The sequence below is a fragment of the Carassius carassius genome, chromosome 18 (genome assembly GCF_963082965.1).
Source record: "Carassius carassius chromosome 18, fCarCar2.1, whole genome shotgun sequence".
NCBI classification, from domain to species: Eukaryota; Metazoa; Chordata; class Actinopteri; order Cypriniformes; family Cyprinidae; genus Carassius; species Carassius carassius.
This window is the reverse complement of record NC_081772.1, coordinates 13,830,002-13,852,070: the sequence shown is the minus strand read 5'-3', so window position 1 is coordinate 13,852,070 and position 22,069 is coordinate 13,830,002. Positions and strand designations below refer to the sequence as shown.

The 22,069-nt window shown below is 35.9% G+C and overlaps 1 protein-coding gene across 2 annotated transcripts; it reads right to left on the bottom strand.

Moving 5' to 3' along the window:
* On the bottom strand, window positions 1-21,609 carry LOC132092460 (exocyst complex component 2-like). Of its 2 annotated transcripts, none has more exons than XM_059498703.1 (28): window positions 21,499-21,609; window positions 19,454-19,582; window positions 18,725-18,901; window positions 18,157-18,283; window positions 17,111-17,224; window positions 16,898-17,022; window positions 15,053-15,133; window positions 14,293-14,438; window positions 13,568-13,649; window positions 13,347-13,449; window positions 12,888-13,006; window positions 11,268-11,372; window positions 10,438-10,562; window positions 10,275-10,343; window positions 9,559-9,716; window positions 8,822-8,943; window positions 8,283-8,344; window positions 8,107-8,187; window positions 7,952-8,011; window positions 7,801-7,862; window positions 7,467-7,533; window positions 4,634-4,750; window positions 3,609-3,750; window positions 2,759-2,814; window positions 1,815-1,937; window positions 1,658-1,719; window positions 1,488-1,547; window positions 1-332 (listed from the first exon to the last, which is right to left on the bottom strand). In XM_059498703.1, the coding sequence occupies exons 2-28, from the start codon at window positions 19,569-19,571 to the stop codon at window positions 239-241; spliced, it is 2,757 nt and encodes a 918-aa protein (XP_059354686.1). In that variant the 5' UTR covers window positions 19,572-19,582; window positions 21,499-21,609; the 3' UTR covers window positions 1-238. The 2 variants fall into 2 exon arrangements, with proteins under 2 accessions (XP_059354686.1, XP_059354685.1); XM_059498702.1 differs by having other exon boundaries at window positions 19,454-19,587; window positions 21,499-21,591.
* Between the last annotated feature and the right edge of the window lie 460 nt (window positions 21,610-22,069).

The following is a 22,069-nucleotide window of genomic DNA, read 5'->3' as shown; positions in this document are numbered from 1 at the left end:
TGCAAGAGCACATCATTTTATTTTGGCTTTTAATGTGCAACTGGACAAAGAGGCAGTGCAACTTTTCAGATTAATTATTAACAGGCCACTACATGCTTACAAGAAAACAAGTGTAAATCAGCAAGTAGAAAAGAGGATATTAGAGGCAATAAATTTTCTTTTAATGTTTTTTAAAACTGAAATGGTGTCTTAGTGTTACAACTTAGAGGCGCTGTTGAAATTTTGTATTTGTGAAGGCTTATCGCTTCACAGGCTGAAAAGAGGCAGGCTTGAAGCAATTAAGCTGGAGCTTCATACTACTCTTAAACTTATTCAGTAGCTCCTCCAAGAGTCTGAGAAAAGAGAGAGAGATAAAGATGTATTAGAAAACTATTAACAAGCCAAATTTACCCTCAATAAACAAAATCATCACTAAACATCTGTACTTATTTTAAATATGTCTGATATCTGTACTTATTGCACTATTGTGCCAGGACAATCCGCTCAATTCCTTTTTTGGGAGGGTTTGTTCGTTTTAAACAAGGACACATTAACCTGATTAAAACTGAGGGTAAAGGCTTGTACCTTGTTAAAAAAAAAAACCTTTCTTTTTTTAAACTTTCTATTTACCAGACGATCCTGAAAAAAATGTGTTATTGTCACCACAAAGACATTAAGCAGCTCAGTTGTTTTCAGCATTGATAATGGGCCGGAAACAGCATATTAGAATGATTTCTGAAGGATGATGTGACGCTGAAATCTGGAGTAATGGCTTCTGAGAATTCAGCTTTGCCATCACAGGAATAAATTACATTTATTTTTTTAAAACTATATTGATAGTAGTTTTAATGGTAGTATAATATATAAAAGTATAAATGTATTTTGATCAAATAAACACAGTACTTGGTTATCATAAGAAAGATGTTCAACGAACAAGGCAATGCAAGTATCGTACATTTAACTAAATGAAACAGAGGTTTAGTATAAGCTGTAGACCCCATTGCAAAATTGATGGTTTCTGCTCAGGTGGTTAAGTGACCCATTTTCCATAACGACACTTTCTGGTTTCTCAAATGGTTTCATTCATCCACTTTAACTCCCGTGTGTATGTATATGTCACTGCATGCAGATCAATTTCACTTCAATGATTCCTGAAGTTTATTTTCTGGCCACAAAAATAACATTTCTTAGAGCTGATATGAAATTACACTGAATGTTTGCTGGACAAACAGATTAGTTGTTTGTAATATCAATTCATCTACAGTTACTACTGGCAGCTGATATAAATAGTTATAATCAAACTTAATTAACTGTAATTATTTATCTAAATTTCCCTTTAGAGCTAATTCTCTACATGACTGAACCAAACAATGTCACTTGGACATGTCATGTCATGTTCTAATTATCATCATCTCTGATGACTAATATTTTTTTTAGATTTTCAGGGTGAAGTATAACATTCGGTATGTATTTGACTGAAACTTCCAAATGTTACTGTGATAACTTACTTCTTGTCAGCTCCACTCTGTAGCTGTGGTAGAACTTCCAATGCCTGCTTAAAACTAGTGCTGAGACAGAGGAGACATATGAGTCAACATTACACACCCACATTATCATACTAACACATTTTGGTTTTAATTGTATTAAGACATCTGTGTTGAGTGTGTTTATGTCTTACAGGCTCTCTGATGTGAGGTAGGGCTCTATGGCGTCTCGCAGTGCACAGATTTCCAGACGTGCCTAGAGAGAGAAATATTTGTGATGGTGAAAAACGATGATTGTGGATTTCAATATCTTAAGATCAAATGTTAACTGTCCCATTAAGTGACTTGTACCTGCAGTGCACCGTTTTTACTAAAGGAGGACACACACTGCATCAGGCGGCTCATTTCTTCAGCTACAGCCTCAATGATCTTTGATATTACACGTGAAACCAGCTCCTTGGAAACTGTGAAAACCTAAAAAAAAACAAAAAACCCAGATTCTTTGGGACGGTCTATTAATTTCATCAATATGTTTTAGCGCCAAATGAAGATATCAATGGCTGCTGAAAATTCAGCTTTGCAATCACAGGAATAAATTACATTTTAATTATTACAATTATTCATTTTGAATTGGTAATAACTGGATGGATGCAGTTTTTGGGCTTTAAGATATCAGCCACTATTCACTGCTGTTATAAAACTTGGAAGAGCCAGGACATTTTTTAATATAACTCTGATTGCATTCGTCTGAACGAAAAAAGTCATCTACACATAGGATGGCTTTAGGACAAGTAAATCATGGGGTAATTTTCATTTTTAGGTAAACTATCCCTTTAGGAAATGTTCATTAAAAATTGTAACCAACCCCTCAAATAGCAGTGTATGTTTACAGTTGATTGTACATTTTTATTTTTATTTTTTCCAATAACTTGTCAAATTGAATTCTGGGATTGTCTTATCCACAAAGACAACATGTGATACTGTCTTAGAATTTGGCTAAAACAAGGTAACTTATAATGAAACTTACTTTTAGAATTGAAAGTGTAAACATAACACTTTTAAATGCTGTCTATGTAAGTAGCTCACAAGGTTTTGAAACAGAAAAGGTGGTAAAAGGTGGTAAAAGGCCTGTTCACACCACAATTTATCACTATAGCTGTGGTTTGAACTCTGCTATTCTTTAATATTGAGAACGATTTTTAGAACTACATCGTTATCTTTATAGTTATCATGTCTAACAGAGCATTTTTAAAGCAGATGAGCGATTTGTCGAACTGAAGGTTTGAGCATCTCACCTCAGCATGAACAGAGATGATGCTGACCAAAGCCTCCTTCAAATAACTCCTCACACCTGGGTCAGAAAGAGAGAAAGGGAATGAAAAAAGGTAGATCAAGCTATGAGAGTAGTAATTTTGTATTCTTTGCACACAAAAACTATTCTCGTATCTTCATACAATTAAGGGTGAACCACTCTGGTACATGGACTATGTTAACAATGTCCTTACTACATTACTGTGCCTAGAACGTTTGAGTTGCATTGCTGTCTATGCAGGGTCAGAAAGCTCTCGGATTTCATCAAAATATCTTCATTTGTGTTCTGAAGATGAATGAAGGTCTTGCGGGTTTGGAATGATATGATGCTGAGTAACTAATGACAGATTTTTCATTTTTGGGTGAACTATTCCTTTAATAAAAGTATATATAAAAAGAAAAAAAAATACATATTTATCCCAAACTTTTGAATGGAAGTGTACATAAATGTCTAATAATGTTGGTTTGTCTATTTTGGGAGCTAAATCAGAGCAGTTGTGGAGAAAAGTAGGTTTTACACAGTTCAACAAGTTCTTCTTATAACATCTCAGAAGCAGGAAGCATTCTTGTAAGTTCACAAATGATTCACATAAACCATTGCATTTAGTCAAGTATGCACCAACACACCCGATCAATATACACACACACATACACATTACCATAACTGAAACTGACATAAAAACAATGACGGCAAACTGAAACTGCAGATTTAAGACTAGCAAGTGTGTGGATATTTCTCTATTAGTACCATCTCCAGGGTGATGGTGTTTCAAATAGACTTCTAGAAACGTCCACAGAGGGTTGTCAACTTTACATCATTGAGGTGTGTAATACCTGTAGGTGGAAGGCAGTCCTTCCAGTCAAAGTATCCGGCATAGATGCCAGGCTCCAGAGAGCCGACGATAGGATCCGTTTTTTTCTCAATGTACATCTCAAACAGATATTCATCCAGCTGTCTCAATGCCTCTATGCTGACCTGAAGAACAAGAGCATGCTTTCAGTTCAATTACAAACCACTGATCATACAAGATTATCTCCTGAAGTACATGTGACCTTAAGAAACCATTAACATCACACACTTCTTGCAGAATGAGTAGAGAACACTCATGCATGTCCATCATTTTGATGTGTTTTGAATTTTAGGGAAGTCCTCAAAAACCAGAATGGAAAGCACCATCTCAAAAGGGGACAAAATCTGCGGGAACTCTGTGAAACACCATAGATGGACATCTGTCCTGACAGATGAGTGTCAGTCTTCTCTGAGAAACAGTCCAATTGTTGTTACATATTTTTAAGTCATTGTCAAGTAAATGGTTTGTTCAAATCCTTCATCACAATTAACAAAAGTAATAGATATGCAGCTCTAAATCACTCTGAATACCACTACAACGCAAGATCAAGAATAAATTATTTTTTGTCTGTACTAAGATAAATATGTCAGAGATACTTTATGACCATGTAATAAACCTCTTCTGTGGGCTCTCCAAGCTCTTAATCAGAGTTAAATTTCTCTGAAAGGTGCAATGCAGAGTATTTTTATCATACTTTATTGATTTACACAAACCGTTGAGCCCAACACACTCTTTCACTAAAACCATCTGCATTTACTGGAAAGGCCAACCATAACCTTTCACGAGGGCATAACCCTCACCCATCACCATCTTGAGGGAGTTGTAATGCCACCATGAAAAACCCTCAAGCTTCTCCTCAATCTATATTCTCTGAGTGAGTCATTCTCACTTCACTAAAATACACATAAATCATCACACTTGGAAACACATCTGTTATCACTGAAAAAAAGAAAAGAAAATGTCAACTTTGGACTGGAGTAAAAGGGAAGTGTGCATGTGTCTTTGTACCCTGATGATCTTCTCTGCAGTGGTGAAGCCGTTCTTCTCCAGGTGCTCAGCCAGATTGAGAAACGTGTGTCTCTCCAGATACTGACAGTTACTTAGGATGATGAGGAGAAGTTGCTCCTACATGAGCCAGAATAAACATACACATAGCAACTGAATCAGTTACAATGAACATATAGATATCTAGAGAGATCCCCCCCCCCCCACCGATGCATTCAATTATAATGATAGGAATGATTATAGTGATTTTTAATGACTTCTGAAGGATCACGTAACACCTAAGACTTGAGCTTTACATACAGCAATAAATTAATATTTTTTAAATATGTTCAAAAAGAAAAGTCATTTTAAATTGTAATAACATTTCATATAATGACTGTTTTAACTATATATCTGATCAAATAAATGCAGCCTTGGTGAGCATAAGAGACCTAAACATCCTTCTAACCCCAAACTTGTACATTTATATGCATACAGTTGAACAAGCAGTACTATAACAGATATGATTGGGTATGTCTGTGCCTCTACTTAACCAAAAACCAGTCTGTGAAGGAGAGAGAGAGAGAGAGAGAGAGAGAGAGAGAGTAAAACAGAGAAAGTGAGAGAGACAGAGGGGAAACCTGCAGCTCTTCCACTGCAGGCTTGGGGAAACCCCATGTGCTCTCTGAAGAAAAAGCTGCTATTTTTCACAACACATGACTCCTGTGCATGATATTCAAATGTTTGCTGTGTTGCAGATGGAAACTGTGACAAAAGCATCCACAACGGAACACAGGATGTTTTCTTGGGAAAATGGTTCTTAACCAACTAATAAATAACACACACACACACAAACACTATTTGCACTATTTTACTAAAATATTTAAAAAAATTGCATTTATTTTATATACCGTGCAAATATTTTAACTAAGATGTCACGTTTCAAATTACAAACCAACATCATTTGTGACCCTGGAACACAAAAAACGGCTTAAGTCGCCAGGTTATATTTGTAGCAATAGCCAAAAATACATTGTATTTGTCAGAATTATTGATTTTTATTTTATGCCAAAAATAATTAGGATATTAAGTAAAGATCATGTTCCATGAAGATATTTTGTAAATTTCCTACTGTAAATATATCAAAACTTAATTTCTGAATAGTAATATGCATTGCTAAGAAATTCATTTGGACAACTTTAAAGGCAATTTTCTTAATATTATTATAATTTTAATTTTCTTTCCACCCTCTGATTCCAGATTTTCAAATAGTTGTATCTCGGCCAAATATTGTCTTATCCTAACAAACCATACATCAACAAAAAAGCTTATTTATTCAGCTTTCAGATGATGTTTAAATCTCAATTTTGAAAAATTTACCATTATGACTGGTTTTGTGGTTCATGGTCACATATGTATAGTTTAACATTGGCACAAAAAGTATTTGCATATTTTCTGGTTGTCAAATGTTACTGGAACATGTCCATAAGTTGATGTTATGAACTATACCTGTGGTTGCTCTGCTAGGACACTTAAACTTAAAGGAACTTACTTCTTATGGACACTAAAAATCCCCCTTGCATGACTAGTTAGTTGTAAGGCTGGGCAAAAATAGATATTTCAATTAATGTTTTTTTTTAAATGCAATGTTACAACAGAAAGCCTGTCATCCATTCAGTGCTTATTATGGTGGAGATACTGTTGACAAGAACCAAGAACAAACCGTGATTTGCAATACTCTACAAATCTGTGGAAGCATTTGACATCACACGTAAAGGCGCCATAATTTCCTCAATGAATGAATGAATGAATGAATGAATGAATGAATGAATGAATGAATGAATGAATGGCGTTTTGTTTACGCAAGCACAGGCGACGCTCGTGGAGTTTTCAACCTCTGTCTTCTCACTACGATGATATGAATACATGAATTTCATCCCTAGCTGCTCTGATAGCTCATATAAATATTTTATATGGCCCTATTATTGTTTAAAAAAGGACCCTATACAAAAAAAAAGAAAAAAGGTTTTAAAATATGAAAATACCAATCGAGAGCTTGTGAATCAAAATCAAATCGGGACATCTGAATCAATACCCAGCTCATAATTGCAAATATATATAAAGAAATGCCTCAAAAAAGTTTTTTTAAAAGAAGGGTTTAATAGAGGGAGGAAGCACTCAAGGTTAGTTGAGGTCTCTGAATATCTTTAATCAACAAGGTTTCGTTTTGATCATTTTTAAACTCTCTCTCTCTCTCTCTCTTTTTCTCAGTCTATCATGTTTTCAGTTTTTAGTAGTACGCTGACACTGTGGTTCAGATGAACATCAACAGTGTTATTTGGATTTCAGTCAGAGAGAAATCATTTAAAATAAAGTGAGAAGCGGAGCATGTCAGAGTAGCATGAAGGCAGCTGTTATCTAAACTCACTTCCTATTCTCCGTACTCAAATATCCTGTCACATAGTGACATCCACCTCTGCAGTTTACTGTGAATAAAATACCACATAGGGCTACTTGATGTAGTAACCAGCTAACCAGTCTACACATACTGCATTTTATTTATGTGGCCATTTTTTATATTTTATTGACAGTGAAAGTGGATATACAAAAAAAGTGAAGAGTGGCGAATGTAATGAGTATCCAACGCAAGTCAGATTCAGACCCTTATCTCCCATATGAGCACCACAGCTTGATGTGCTAACTGCTAGGCCACAATTCATATTTTTTATATGAATAATAAAATCTGTATGTATTTTATAGCACAGTACTCTTTTAAATATGCATTATTCATGTAAATAGAGATAAAGAGCATGGATAAAGCTGGAAATCAGGAAGGGGGGGGGGGGGGTGGACTTACTGGTTTTGAAACAAAGTCTTCTTGGATGCTTCCAAATAGATCAGGAGAGGCCAAGTCCACAGACAAACTGAAAGAGAAAAACCTTGATATCATACTCCCACTCTAAACTTAAACATCCAGACTAAACAATATATATATGGCTCAGTGACACAAAGCTGTTCAGACTTGCCTGAAAGAAATGTGCATCACAACAATGAAAAATGCAATAATTAAAAAAAAATTTTTTACAGAACTTTACACCATTTGCTATTTTTACAGTCATTAAATCAAAATTACTGTTGAAAAGGTATATATAATATATTACATAATAAACTTAATATAGAATAAAACTCACTGAGAGGTGCCAGTTTCTCCATCAGTCTTGGTGCTGAGATGCTCAAGGCACTTAATAAAGACCTGTACCAAGCAGAGACATACAAATTATTTTTATTCAGCATGGATTATATTTACAAATCCCAACATACACAGAAACCAGAACACACTACCTTCATGATAGAAACACACTGCTCACAAGCTTTGTCTTGAACCACATCCAGATTAAAGATCTGAGCACGAAAAGACAGAAACACATGAAAATAATTACTCTCCATATAATCTGCAGTGGAAGGGCAGAGGACGAGTGTCGTGTGAATATTTGTACATTGATCTCTCCAGGTTTACATTCCATGGGCTCTTTCAGAGACTGCAGCATCTGAACCATACACTGCTCAAACTGGGCCGGCTGAAACAGACACACCATTCATCCTTAAGGTTTGGATTTTCAAGTTTTTAGAATGAAATAAACTAGAAAAAATATAATAAAAGCAAAAGATTTACCAGTGACGTGATTCCTTCATTGTCCACAACCCAGTCTTCTTTTTCTGCAAGTCTCTTAACGTCTAAATAACACAAAGTATAATCAATATTAAATAATCAATAACATTGAAAACTCACTTCCCCCATTCTCTCATCCTCAGTATTAAGGAAACTACTTTAACTGGGAAAGCTAGTTATTTGAAAAAGTATTTGGCTATTAGTTATAACATTAGTTGGCTATTAGTCAATAAAACTTTAGTTCACTAGACATGTCTTGATAAAACCCTAAAATGACTAATAAATTGTTTATACTTAATTTGAATGCAAATATATTTAGTTGAGAGCTCTAGAGCTCCCTCTATTGTTTTCATCTGGAGCAATCAACATCAGTGATAGACTGATATTTCGGTCAGTCCATCTTGAGATGATCAGTGTTGACCAATAACCTTATCTGCAAGGCATTTTAAGCAAATATTCTGTAGAATAGTTCAGCAATCTCATGCCATTGTTCGCCTGAAATATAAGACATTTACAAAAGCTGAGTGAATGTGTAGTTTTACCCTCTTCAGTGTGTTGTAGTGTGGTCAGCAGACAGTGCACACGCAGGTCCTGAAGTAAATCCTGAATCACCTGCAGCAAGTCATTAGGAATCTCTAAAGCTGACAGAGCTTCCAGACTTAACCTAAGAGATTAAATCAAATGAGTTTTGTGTGAAAACACAAGGAGAGGATGAACAAACTGAATGGGGGGAAAAAGGCTGAAAATGCCAACAGAAACCAGCACTTAAACATTTAATAACAGCTTCTGTGACATAAAAAACAGCAGCCCGCATCTGCAATGATCCTGGATCTAATGTAAATATGAATGATCATTAAAAAAATGTTTTATGTTTCACATTTACATGAAACAGATGAACACCACAAAACAACAAACTTGCTTAAAGGGATAGTTTACCAAAAAATAAAATTGTGCCATTATTTACTTAACCCTTAATGACTGACTTTCTTTTGGGCAATATAATTTTTTTTTTAAATAATGTTAAACAAATCCACTGTATGCACAAAAAACACACACACACACGGAGACTTCACAAAATTTTTTCTTTTGTTTTCCACAGAGCCGTGCAGGTTTGGAATGACATAATGGTAAGTATTAAGGACAGAATTTTCATTTCTGGGTGAACGGTCCCTTTACGTCGACAGAAGAGTATGCAATTAGCAAATTTGTTTTTGGCTATGAATTTTCATTTTGACCTATTACTAATTGCTACATTTCTACTACAACCTCCCTCACTTACCTGACGGTGTGGATGACCTGAGTGAGCCAGGCTCCGCTGAGAGGGGTTTTGGTGTCCCAGCCTCCATACTGCCTCAGCTGCTGCTCAGTAAGAGAGGAGGGTAACATAGCCCCTCGAACCAGCTGCACCAAACGACAGGTCACCTCCTCGATCATGCCCTAAACACAACCAATTGTGCCAAACCCATCATGGTTTTTCAAAAATAATTTTAATTTAATAATCAACACTCAGATAAAAGCTAAAAGAGTTGTAATATAAACCATTAAATTGCACAAAAGGATATAATATAATTCTGTTTCTGCTCTAATTATTGTTGAAATCTAAACATTTAAATGGTTACTGTATAAATTGTCTTTTAAGACAACAGGTTGATTAAATATAAATATTGTGCCTTTCAACATATCTACTGATGTTCATGATATTCATGTTATTCTGATTTTGGTTCATCAAAATGACATGTTCACCTGTTATGTGCATGAAACAGACACTTGACTATATCAAAATGCGCTATGGAAGAAACGCAGATTAAACACCAGTTTACGTTAATGATTTAGCCCTCTAAACAGTTTCAGATGAAACTGAAAATTCATTTTTGGGCCAAATATTTTCAGTTTCATAAATTTTGGTGCGTCACTACTCTTGAACCTTAGTGGCTCATGCGCACACTCTTAATCTCAGGACCACAAGCTCAAAACAATTCCAGCTGCTTTACTGACCTTAAAGTCATTCTGTCTTTGCCGGGCATTCTTCTTTAACTTCTCCACCTGACCAGACTTCTCTCCCGTCTGTCCAAGACAACACAGTCAACAAGATCATCAAAACATGATTACACTAAGCTTTGTTTCTAACACTTCTGAGTATATTTGTCCATGCATCTACCTCACTGAACAGACTGCCGTTGACGTAAGAGATCCACAGTTTCCAGAAGTTGGGCAGCTGGCTGATGACCACGTCTGAGAGCTTCTCCACAAACCTCACCTGCTGAGGGCTCTTATAGAGCCTCGCTGAGAAAATATGTATGATATAATGTTATGAAGACAGCAGCATTCGGTTTCTGAAATTAAAGTGGCTGACGATGAGCTTTCTATGACTTTCACAACTCAAGCTAACTAGGTGCAGTTTCAAATTCAGCGAAAATCATACATTACGCAGAACCTGATTTTACCAAGTGAGACATGTTCCTGGGACAACATAGTGATTAACCAATCAGATTTGAAGAACCAGTTTATAGATTTTGTGAAGTGTACGCTTAAAATCACTGTTTGGTGCTTGTACATCAGTGTCATTCATCTATCATTTCCTCTGATTTTAGGGATTACTCATGGTTAAGGTTAGATTTAGGTGTAGGGATATGGTCAAGAATATATTTTTATATATATAAAATGTTGTTCCAGGGTCAACAAAATATGTTGACCTAGGAACACACCTAACTCAGCAAAATCAGGACGTGCCATACATTACAATATATCTGTATATAATATGTGTACGATTTTTTTTATTGTCTTTGAAAGAAGTATATTATCCTCAACAAGCTAAAAGCAGTAAAAACAATTATATTGTGGAATATTATAACAAATTAAAATAAAGGTTTTCTATTTTAAAATACGGTAATTGAAAACAAGTTTATGCCTTTGGTGGCAAAGCTGAATTTGTCAGCAGCACATGATCCTTCAGAAATCATATGTTAATCATTCTGTTATTGTACTCACAGTCATCTTTAGGTGTCTGGAAGCTGCCTCCTCTCTTCACTGGAGCTGAGAGGCTGATCCTGTTCAGGGCTGAGGAGCGATCCAGCTCTAAACCGACACCACCCACTGACACAGAGAGACACGATGAATGCTCATCTACACACGTCAGCATTTAACAATGAATCATGTTTATAAAAATAAAGGGTTTCGGTTAACCCCACACACTCAGTTAAGAGTGCCAATTCATGCTCCACTCATGGTCGGATGTAGATGAAGGCATATTTGGAGCCTTGCTCATGGGGAAACAGGTCTAGATGATGCTGCACTCTTTCAATCTGTTTTTTTTTTTCCTTTCTTTTTTTCCCAGTGATTTGAGCGCAAATAATGAGGCAAATGCTTTTATGCAAAGTGACTTTGCGCTCTGCTCAGAAACCAAAAGAGCTCTAACCTAATAATAAACTAAGATACATATACATGTTCTACTGCTTGATATGTTATTAAAATGTTTTACACGGTATGATAGGCTACATGTTTCTCTGTCTTAATCTCTCTCAAAGATGGCATTTATGCAGGTATTTAATTTTTACAGATTTACATTTATATGCACAGTAAAAAGTTTTCTTTTTTATATTTTTCAACCTCCAAGTTCTTTAATCTGCTAGTTATAGAGTCAGCCTCTTCTTATTTGAAGTTGTGGTTTCACCTGACATTACTCAGAGTTATATATATTCCTCTTATTTTACTTTTATTAACATCTATTACTACTGTTTTAATTAGAACGTTTTAATCAGGAAAGGTCCCTCTCTGAGCTTAGATTCGAACTCAGGTCACCTGACGCCCAACCGCACTACACCTCAAAGGACTGTCTATACGAGGCTATCAGCTCAGACAATCAGATGATATTTAAATGTTTTTATCATAAAGAAAATTATAATTTTATCAGTTATACAACGAATATATAAATATATTTTTTTGTGATAACTATGAGGAAAAAATATAGGCTGTAAATTCATTGAAATAACGGTTTGCAGTAATTGTATGAACATCTGGGTAAAGCACCGCCCACTTCCGGATTTTATCCTGATACAGATCATTTTGAAATTGTTACAGATAGAGATATTGGCTCCTCTGCACACCCCTAGTGCAGTAGCTCTTCTCTGACAGTAGATGGCACTAAAGATCTTTCTGGGACTCTTCCTAAGTCTTGATTAAATTGTTGATATAGTCTGAAACATTCAATATGTCCACATGGTGTACACATGTCATGTTTCTCTCTCACAGATAAAGATGTATACCATTCAGCCACTTGGATATTTACTCTTTCTTTCTTTTGATAAAAAAAATAATGCTGGTGTTGATCCAGGTTTCCAATCATCTCCTGCTTTTATCTATGCTCCTCTCTCTCCTTGTATTCCCCGATGTCTGTCTCTCTTTACAGCAACCCCCCCCCCCCCCCCCCCCTCCCCCCCCACCCGCTCTGCCACACTATAGAGCTCTGTGGACTTCCTGTTCTCTACAAGGTCATGACCAGACCACACACGGGCTGCTCTCTATCTAAACAAACACACACACTGCTTTCACTCTTCGGAGTTGTAGAGGACCCATCAATTTATTTCAAACTATCTGTATGAGTGTGTGTACCTTTCTGCTCTTTGATATAATCTTCTTTACAGTTTTGCATCAGCTGCAGGATCCACTTATGTTGAGCGACTATACATTGCCATGCTGGGTCACCTGGAGCATGTAGATCCGACAGGTATCTTGAGTAAAAAAAAGAGAGAGAATCATTAGAGCAATATAATCACGTCCTTTTTCAGGACCCCTTAAACCCCTCTCACAATGACAGGTCATGTAAGGCAGGGAATGTAATTACTTAAAATAAATAATTAAATATCAAATATTTACACTACCACTCATAAGCTTGGGGTAAGTAAAAAATTAATACTTTTATTCAGGAATGATACATTAAGTTGATCAAAAGTGACAGGAAAGATTGAAAATTCTATTGATTTCTCACACAGTATGTTTTTACTATTTCCCTGGCATCAAAAAGCATGAAAACTCCGGTCACAGGTGATGAATAACGTGAGCTTAACATACCTGATATAGCGTTTCTGATCATGTAGAGTGGATGGCGTCTCCAGAAGTTTATCCAAAAGCAGTTTCCTCAGGGTTTCCACCCGTGTTTCCACCTCCGAATACACTACAAATAGATATGCAGACAATCTTTTTTAACATTTACACAGTACTCCAGGTAATGTGAATGTATGCGTGTCATATTAACATATGTTATCAATTATTATCAGTGAAGATCAGATCACCTTTCTTAAAGACAGGGACCTCTGTGTTCCCAAACAGAGATTTGGCTTTCTCATAATCATTTATAACAACGTCGTAATCGCCCTGGAAGGAAACCATACACATACATACAGTCAGTTTAGCATTCAGAGATCATTTTTATTTCTCATAAAGTATATATACTACCTTTCAAAAGTTTTGGGGTGGTACGACTTTGCAGTGTTTTTAAAAGAAGTCACTTCTGCTGCAGTTTTTTGATAAATTTTAATATACAAAAATATTTTATAATAATTATGAGATATTGTGATAATAATATTACAATTTATATTAACTATTTTTTATATATGTATATATATATATTTTACAATTACATTTATTACTTTCTTCAGCAGCCATTACGTCAGTCTTCAGTGTCACATTTTTCAGAAATCATTCTAATATGCTGAATTTAGTATTCAAGAAACAAACTTTTTTATTATAAGCAATATTGAAAACAGTTGTGCTGCTTAATACTTTTGTGGAAACTGTTAAACATAGATTCTTTGATAATCAGAAGGTTCAAAAGAACAGCATTTATTCAAATTATTATTATTTCTTTTTCAACATAAGTCTTTACTGTCCCTTTTGATCAATTTAATGTGTCCCTGCTGATGTATATGTATGTATATGTATGTATTTAATAAATATTTCAAATATCCCTGTACCCAAACTGTACAGCATGTATGTATGTATGAATGGGGGATGCCACCTTCTGGATGTTGCGCTCAATGTTGAGTGGCAGATTAAACAGAAATTTGAATCTCTGAAGGACATTGAGAGCACTGCGTGTGGAGTCAGCCTTGTCCTTTCTGCCCAACACTTCTTGAAACAGGGTGTCAGCAGTTTCACTTGCTCCTGAGAAGAATGAGCAAATGGAAAGAGATGAGATAAGGGTGTAGAAGGGCAACAGCTGATAAAAAAATGGTTTAATCATCCTTGCTTGGTTCGAAATAAATTCAAGATCTCTTACGCTCCCTCTTCTTGGGTGGTCGGCTATTCTGGAATCCCTTGGTCAGATTTAATAAGAACCAGCCCCCTGACCACTATAAAAGTCCGTCAAGCATTTTTTCCACTATTGTGCCCCTTTGCGATTGGCTGAGAGTCAAAGGCATTAAGTGGCTTTGGTAAGAACATACATCTAAATGTACTTGTAAAGATGGGTGGTGAGGAGGATAAGGAGGGGCTGGCGATGAAAGCACGTCAGTGTGTGACTGGTTTATTTGTGCGGCTCGGAGGAAACGAGCATGTTTATTGACCTTCCGTCACATGAGAGAATTGATATGGAGATATGATTGGGATATGAGTGGTCTCGAACACACGCAGACGCACTCATAGAAACACGCCGAGGTCTGTGTGAAATGTGTGGCTTTGATGGTCTAAAGAGAATGCATATGCAACTCTGATCTTAAATTTAGCTGTTTTGTGTAATCGTGTGTGATTCTGAGCATGTGTCTGGGTTTATGTCTTACTGTTAAGGACATTCTCTAGTCTCTGGGTCATAGAGCCCTCCACCTTCTCAGTGCCGTCCGATTCAAGCTTCTGATGGATAGCTAGACAAAGACAGTGAGAGAAAGAGAGAGAAAAAGCATCTCCACTACCGTTTAAAAGTTTGGGGTCAGAAATTAATACTTTCATTCAGCAATGATGCAATGAATTGATCAAAGGTGATAGTAAAGACATTTATAATGTTACAAACGCTGAGTTTTAATTATAAACAATCCCAAAATATAATCTTCTTTTGAATTGTCTGTGCATTGCTATTACAACTTGCAAATAAAATTTGAACTGTAAAAAAAAACATTTTACAATATAAACCCCATAATGTAAACGCTATCATAATTCATCAACAGTAGACCATATACAATCACTTGGCATAAATGTGTGCTATTCACTGATTGCGAACTGCTCTGAAACCGCGAGCCTGTAGCACGTGCAACAATGCTGTGTATTGACTATCAATGTGTTGAAAATGTGTTCCTCGCATTTATTTAATCACAGCCTTTTGAAGTTTAATAATCACAATAGACCGTACCATAATTCCTGTTTTTCTGCCCCAAATTTAAGATCTCTTAAATGATTATTACGACTTGTGTTATACCATTTAAGATATTTAAGAATTTTATGACCTTAAATTTGACAAAACTGAATCTGAGACATTATAAGACTTTTTAAGGCCATGCACTCTATAGCGCATATATATATATATATATATATATATATATATATATATATATATATATATATATATATATATATATATATATATATATATATGCATGCTATAGAGTACCTAAATACGAAGATAAACCATTGCACAAAAAAACTAAATTAAGTCTTTTTTCTGTCTCCAGATCTGGATTTGGGAAACTTCTGTACACAATGACGTCATGGCTAACCTCCGGCTCTCCCCGGGGTCCGGAATGCTATGTGGTACACTTCCTCTGTCTCTGAGGTATGTTTTGACTTCTGCCTGGTAAGTTTTGTGAGTCTTCTCTGGGAATCAGTGCAGCTTCCGTCTGCTGCTCTCTCGTTTCCTCTCAGCACAATGACAACCTTATTACTACCTCATATAAACATTATGACAACCACGCCTTGTTATCCGTCCTCATGCATGTCAATCACATGGAAACGCAGTGCTAAGAATAGTTCTTCTGTTTGACTCCAGACAAGTGACCCAAGAAAAGTCTAACACACACAGATTTGGAAAATAGAATCTGCACAGTGACACTGACCTCTGATGACAGCACTCTGAATAGAGACACATACACCTGTGTACAATGAAGTAAGATGCAAAAAAAAAAAAAAAAAAGACCTTGAATAAAAGTCCCATGCAACTATATGAGACTATTTGAGCTTTACTTTTAAAACTAAATCTAGAAGCCAACCCATTTAAAAAAAAAAGCTTAACAATTCTTCATCAGAAGTACACAGAATATATCCAAAAAGTCAAAAAATAAAAAAAAACTATACTGTACAGTCTATATTCACAAATGAAACTGATTATAATCAATTGCAATGTGCTTCCAGTCTTTAATTCAAATCGACTCAAAAAGCCAGAACTCTAAAGAAATCCTGAGCTTCCCAATGGTCATTACAACATTGTATTTACGGGATGAGTAATTTCAACACAATCATTCCAACATGACCTAAACGCAATAAAATCCTCATGGACACAATCCAGTCCCACCCTATATTACTTCCCACACAAAATTCTGTTTCCCTAAAAATGCTTCTGTTCCCTTCAGTCAAATGCAAGAACTGAATTACTTATGATTGTATTTATATGTTTAAATGTACACACCAAGCACACATACCTGCAAGAGCATCCTGAGCCTCAAAGAAAGTGCTGAGACCTCCTTTCACGTAGGCCAGACTGCCCTCATTCTTCTTACTGGCTTGTTTCTTAAGATTTCCCACAGCTGCACGCAGTTGCTCAAAGCTAAAACAGCAAAAAACATAACACACATCAAACAAAAATCTATTTTGGCAGATTAACAAATGAACAGATGGATGGTATATAGACCGACCTGGTTAAAGAATGGTTCTCGATGAGATACCAGGTGGCAGAGAAATTATCACTAGTGAAGTCTCCACTCATTCTAGGGAACATGTTCTCTAAATCCTTCAGAGGAACCTTCCCTCTGAAAAATAGAGGACAGACACCCACACAGCTGGTCTATAAAGACTCATCACGAAAACACCACAGATCATAGACCATCTGATCTACCACAGTCCAGACTATAGAGAAAACAAGACCAGATCTGTCCTCATATAAACAGCAGTGCATAAGCCAACCCACAGTGTCTTTTGATGTGTCACAGAATAGACTGATGAAATACATATGACTCACATACCGCTGAAAAAGTTTGGGTGCTGTACAATAAGATTTATTTTTTGAAAGAAATAGAAAATCAACATGTTAGAAACACTTCTGAAGAATCATGTGACACTGAAGACTGGAGTAATGGCTGCTGAAAATTCAGCTTTGCCATCACAGGAACAAATATTATTTAAAAAATATTATTAATAGATTTCTTAAATTACTGTTTTTACTATATTTTAATCCAATAAATGCAGGCTTGGTGAGCATAAGATAAAAAAAAATAAAACATTACAAAATGTTACCCACCCCAAACATTTTAACTGTAGTGTATCTCATCTGACTGAATATATAGATATGAATTAATAAATGGTTAAAGATGCTGCAGAGGTCAGGGAAAGGAAGAGATTCACTTCCTATCTAAGGAAATGGTGTACCAATGACTTCATCCAGGTAGACGATATACACACAATGGGGCTGTTTCTACTTTCTGTTGAACTTCCTTCCTTATAAACACAGCAGTCCACTCTTATAAACAAAGGGCAGTGCTTCTTGGGTGAAGTGTGTGAGGAAATGCATTTGTTATGGTCTACGTGAGTGTGTGTTTTAATCAGAAAGTCAGAAATGAAGCACATATGTGCATGTGTGTGTGTGTCGAGTAGAGAAATACCTGTGATTAGTTGTAGGTGTAAATGTCTTACTTTCTAAGTTCATAAGAGGACAACACAAACTCAATTGTGAATGTTTCTTTACTTGTCTATTTCGATGCCCAAAGGGTTGGCCGGCCTCAACGAGAGAGGAGAGATTCCTTTGTTGCGATCGGTCCTCATGTCATAGTAATTCAACTCATCAACCCAGACCGCAGATTGATCCAGAATGCCTAAACACAAAAAAACATGCACTCATTGGTTGAGTGCTTAAAATCCATTGCCGTCTTCAAAGAGCATCTGTGTACATTCAAGGAGTGTGTATCTATCAAACCGAAATTATGATTTTGCCTTTAACAGATATTGAGTGTGTTAACATGCACACCCATATGCTGATAATTCAAAAAACAAACAAAAAAACAAAAAAAACTTTTACGTGAGATCCGAAAATTATCAAGATATATTTTTTTTAAACAAAAAACTGACTTCAGTTGGTATAAAACAAAGTGATGCAATAATTTTTTAATAAACTGATGAATGAAAGGGCACAGTTTAAGGTGATTACATGACCATACAACTTGTCAGGGTTCAGCATAATTGGTGTAAGATTGAGCATTGTAAACATGCACGGAGTGTGTGTACACGAGTTAGAGGGCACTGTGAGTGTGTCTCACCGATCCTCTCGGGTTTGAGCAGTTTGAAGGAGACTGTGGACGTCCCTCGGCCTCCGCTCTTGGTGGTCACAATGATCTCGCCCTTGTCATCTTTAGCTGGACCCACTCGACACACTATCTTACTAGCTAACATCCATTCTGCTGTCAGCAAGCAGTTATGACCACAGATAGACAGACCTGATCGACAAAGACAGACAAAGACCAAGAGAAAAGGAAGTTAATGCCAAAACTGATTTAATAGACTGATCATTTCTGTATGAAGACATTCATATTAACAGTGGTATGTTTGTATTGTCCTTTTTTAGCTCTTTGCTAAATCAGAAGAAAATGGGTGAAAATTTGCAAAAAAAAATTCATGTTTTTGTAAAAAGTCTCCTGTGCTCACATAGACTGCACTTATCTAATCCAAAATGTTTTAAAATATTATTACAATTTATAAATAGTATTTACTACTATTATTATAACTATTACTTATTATTATCAATGCTTATTATAAATTTTTTTTATAATAAACCGTGATCTAAAAGTTGAAAATAAAATTTATTTGAAATAGATTTTTTTGTAACATCTTCACTATCACCTATGATCAATTGAATGCGCCCTTGCTGAATAAAAACATTTATTTCTTAAAATAAAACTTAATGGCCCCAAACCTTTAAACGCTAGTGTATGTTTGTTCAAACGGAGGGTGTTTATCTGTAATGCAATGGATATATACATGTTTATTACCTATGAGATCACTGGGTCCAGTGCCCAGGTTCTCTCCACGAATAGTGACTTTGGTCCACGGCGCGCCCTCGTTGGGTGAGATGCCAGTCACCAAGGGAGGCTGGCGTGCACGAGACATCCTTTACACACCTAGACTAGACACAGGTAAACACTAAGTGTTTTGTTTAGGCTCAGGAGGCATTCTCAAAGAAAGGCATTCTCTGCTGAAAGCCACACATGAAAAGATTCAGCACGTTCAGTGCATTTAAAAACTGTTAGACATGAACAAATAAATCTACCCAACCAGCTCACACTGAGCAAGCGTGTTACTGTTCGGAGCAACACAGATGCTACACTATAGTATATACACTATACTAGTTCAGCAATCAAGGCATTTTTCCCGTGCCACAGTCACAAAAGCTCTCTCTCGTATACAAACACCCACACGGAGCACAAGACTGACAGCTCCAGGGCGGTTTGCATGCAAGACCCCATGGCTGTCTCTGTGTGGTCTGGTAGGGTGTGTTTCTGTGTCTGTGTGGTCTCTGGCATGGGCCAGAGAGAGAGATAAAGGGGGACCGGGTGATGGTTGAGTTCTACAGCAGACCTTCAGAGTCCACAGTGCAGCTTCAGAAGACGTCTTGCCGTGTCTAGCAGCAATATAAACTAACTGTCTGACATGTACAGTATATTCACTGCTGAATTTTTATGATGATACCAATTTCTTGGTAAATAGTAAAATTGTTTTTATAGATTACATAGTTCAATGGTGCCCTGTGTTATTTTTATTAATTTTTTGTCTGGGTGTGCACTAAAATGCAATTCATGCATACTATGATTTAAATACACCTCTTTTATGATGAGCACGTTTTCATTCAAAACTTAAAAGTGTGGCAAAAATGTCAAAGTGAGAACAATAATTGTGAAAATAAATAAAGATGAAAATGGGGAAAAATCTATTAAGTGGCTTGGCATTTTTTTACAAAATAAAACTAAACAAAAAGAAAGAAAGAAAGAAAGTAAAGAAAAGAAAAAGGAGGGGTAAAAAAACACGTAAAACAAACAATTAAAAGGATTACATTTTTTAAAAAACTTAAAAAAAAATGCCTGCTGCTCTGTTACAGCAAAGTCTAATGGAAGTGAACATGGTAAAGTCAAACACACACACACACACTTCTGTGAGGCAACATTTGGGAATGATTGACTGCTTAGATGACTGACACCTGAGAGTCTCTATGGAATAAGGGGCTCCTCTCAGACAAATTACTAAGCGCCGTCCTATCAACACTCAGCCCCCTTCATAAACACAGTGACCCCCCACCTACAGCACACACTCTCTCAGCAGGAGAAATTAACACTCCAGATGTAATAGTGGGAGCTTGAACAAAATATTTAACATGAGACCATCATACATACTGCTGACTGCATATCATTTTTCAACGTTTACAAAATTACAAAAAAAAAAAAACATCAAATAAAAATCGAGCTTTTGCAAAGCATGATGGGCACTGGGCTGCATTTTAAGTTGCTGCTATTATTTAACACATAACTGAAGATGAGACGGAAGAAACATGATCCCAAAACAAAACAAGATGTTAGATCTCTCATAGAAATGAAACAAAAGATACTTAAGTCAAATTTGATTTATACGCTTACTTTGCTAAAATTATTATGCATTCAAACTGGTTAAGTTTGGTTAAGGTTAAATAATACAGTAACAGTTAGTTGTGTGATGAGTTTGTAATTACTGACAAAGTAATGAACTGACGGAGACTGTTATCCTCTTTGATTAGAACAAACATGAATTTTCACAAAGATAAAATACACAACTCATTTAAGACAAAAAACTAATTCACATACATTATAGTGAGGTTGTCAAACAAAACATGGACATAAACAGCAGCTCTGACAGATGACAATAGCTGACTGGCTAATGCTAAAAACAAGCCGACAGAATTGACAAGCCGACGACAACGAAATCATTGAGAACATAGTTTTTCCACATAATAAGAACCCTGCTTTATCATCTGCAAAGCAAGGTAAAATAAAACATTGCGATTACTTACAGAGGTAAAGGCAGGAGAAAGTTTCTGAAAAACAGTTCCGGTTGAGATGCTGAGGCCCCGCCCACACGACGAATCACGTGACAGACACACGACCAATGCATCATATTGAGCCACATAGTGTAGATATGTAAACTGTAATGTAATTTTAAGGAATTTGATATTTATTCTTTATTTATGCCTACAAATGACAGTGCAGTGAAAAAGAAGTTCTGAACTTTTGCTATTTGCTGGAAAATGCTCATGTTTCTGGAGAATGAGTGAATGAAAGCTAAAACATCTAGCACTTTTAATTTTAATCATCATAAAAATACAAATATACTTGGTAAATAGCAAGAATATGTTGTAGGTGTGTCGAATAAAAGTTTAAAATAAAACAAAAGACTGTAAAATCCTGAACACTCGAACTTGCTTGGGAACTAACTTTAATATAAAACTTTTTGGTAGATGTCTCCTGACTGAATCAAAGTTGTTTAGTATTAGTTAAGGATTTATCATTCCTTGTTTTATTTTGAACTTTAATCATCATTAAATATGAATGTAAACAAGAGACAGATAGATTTTCAAATTACAT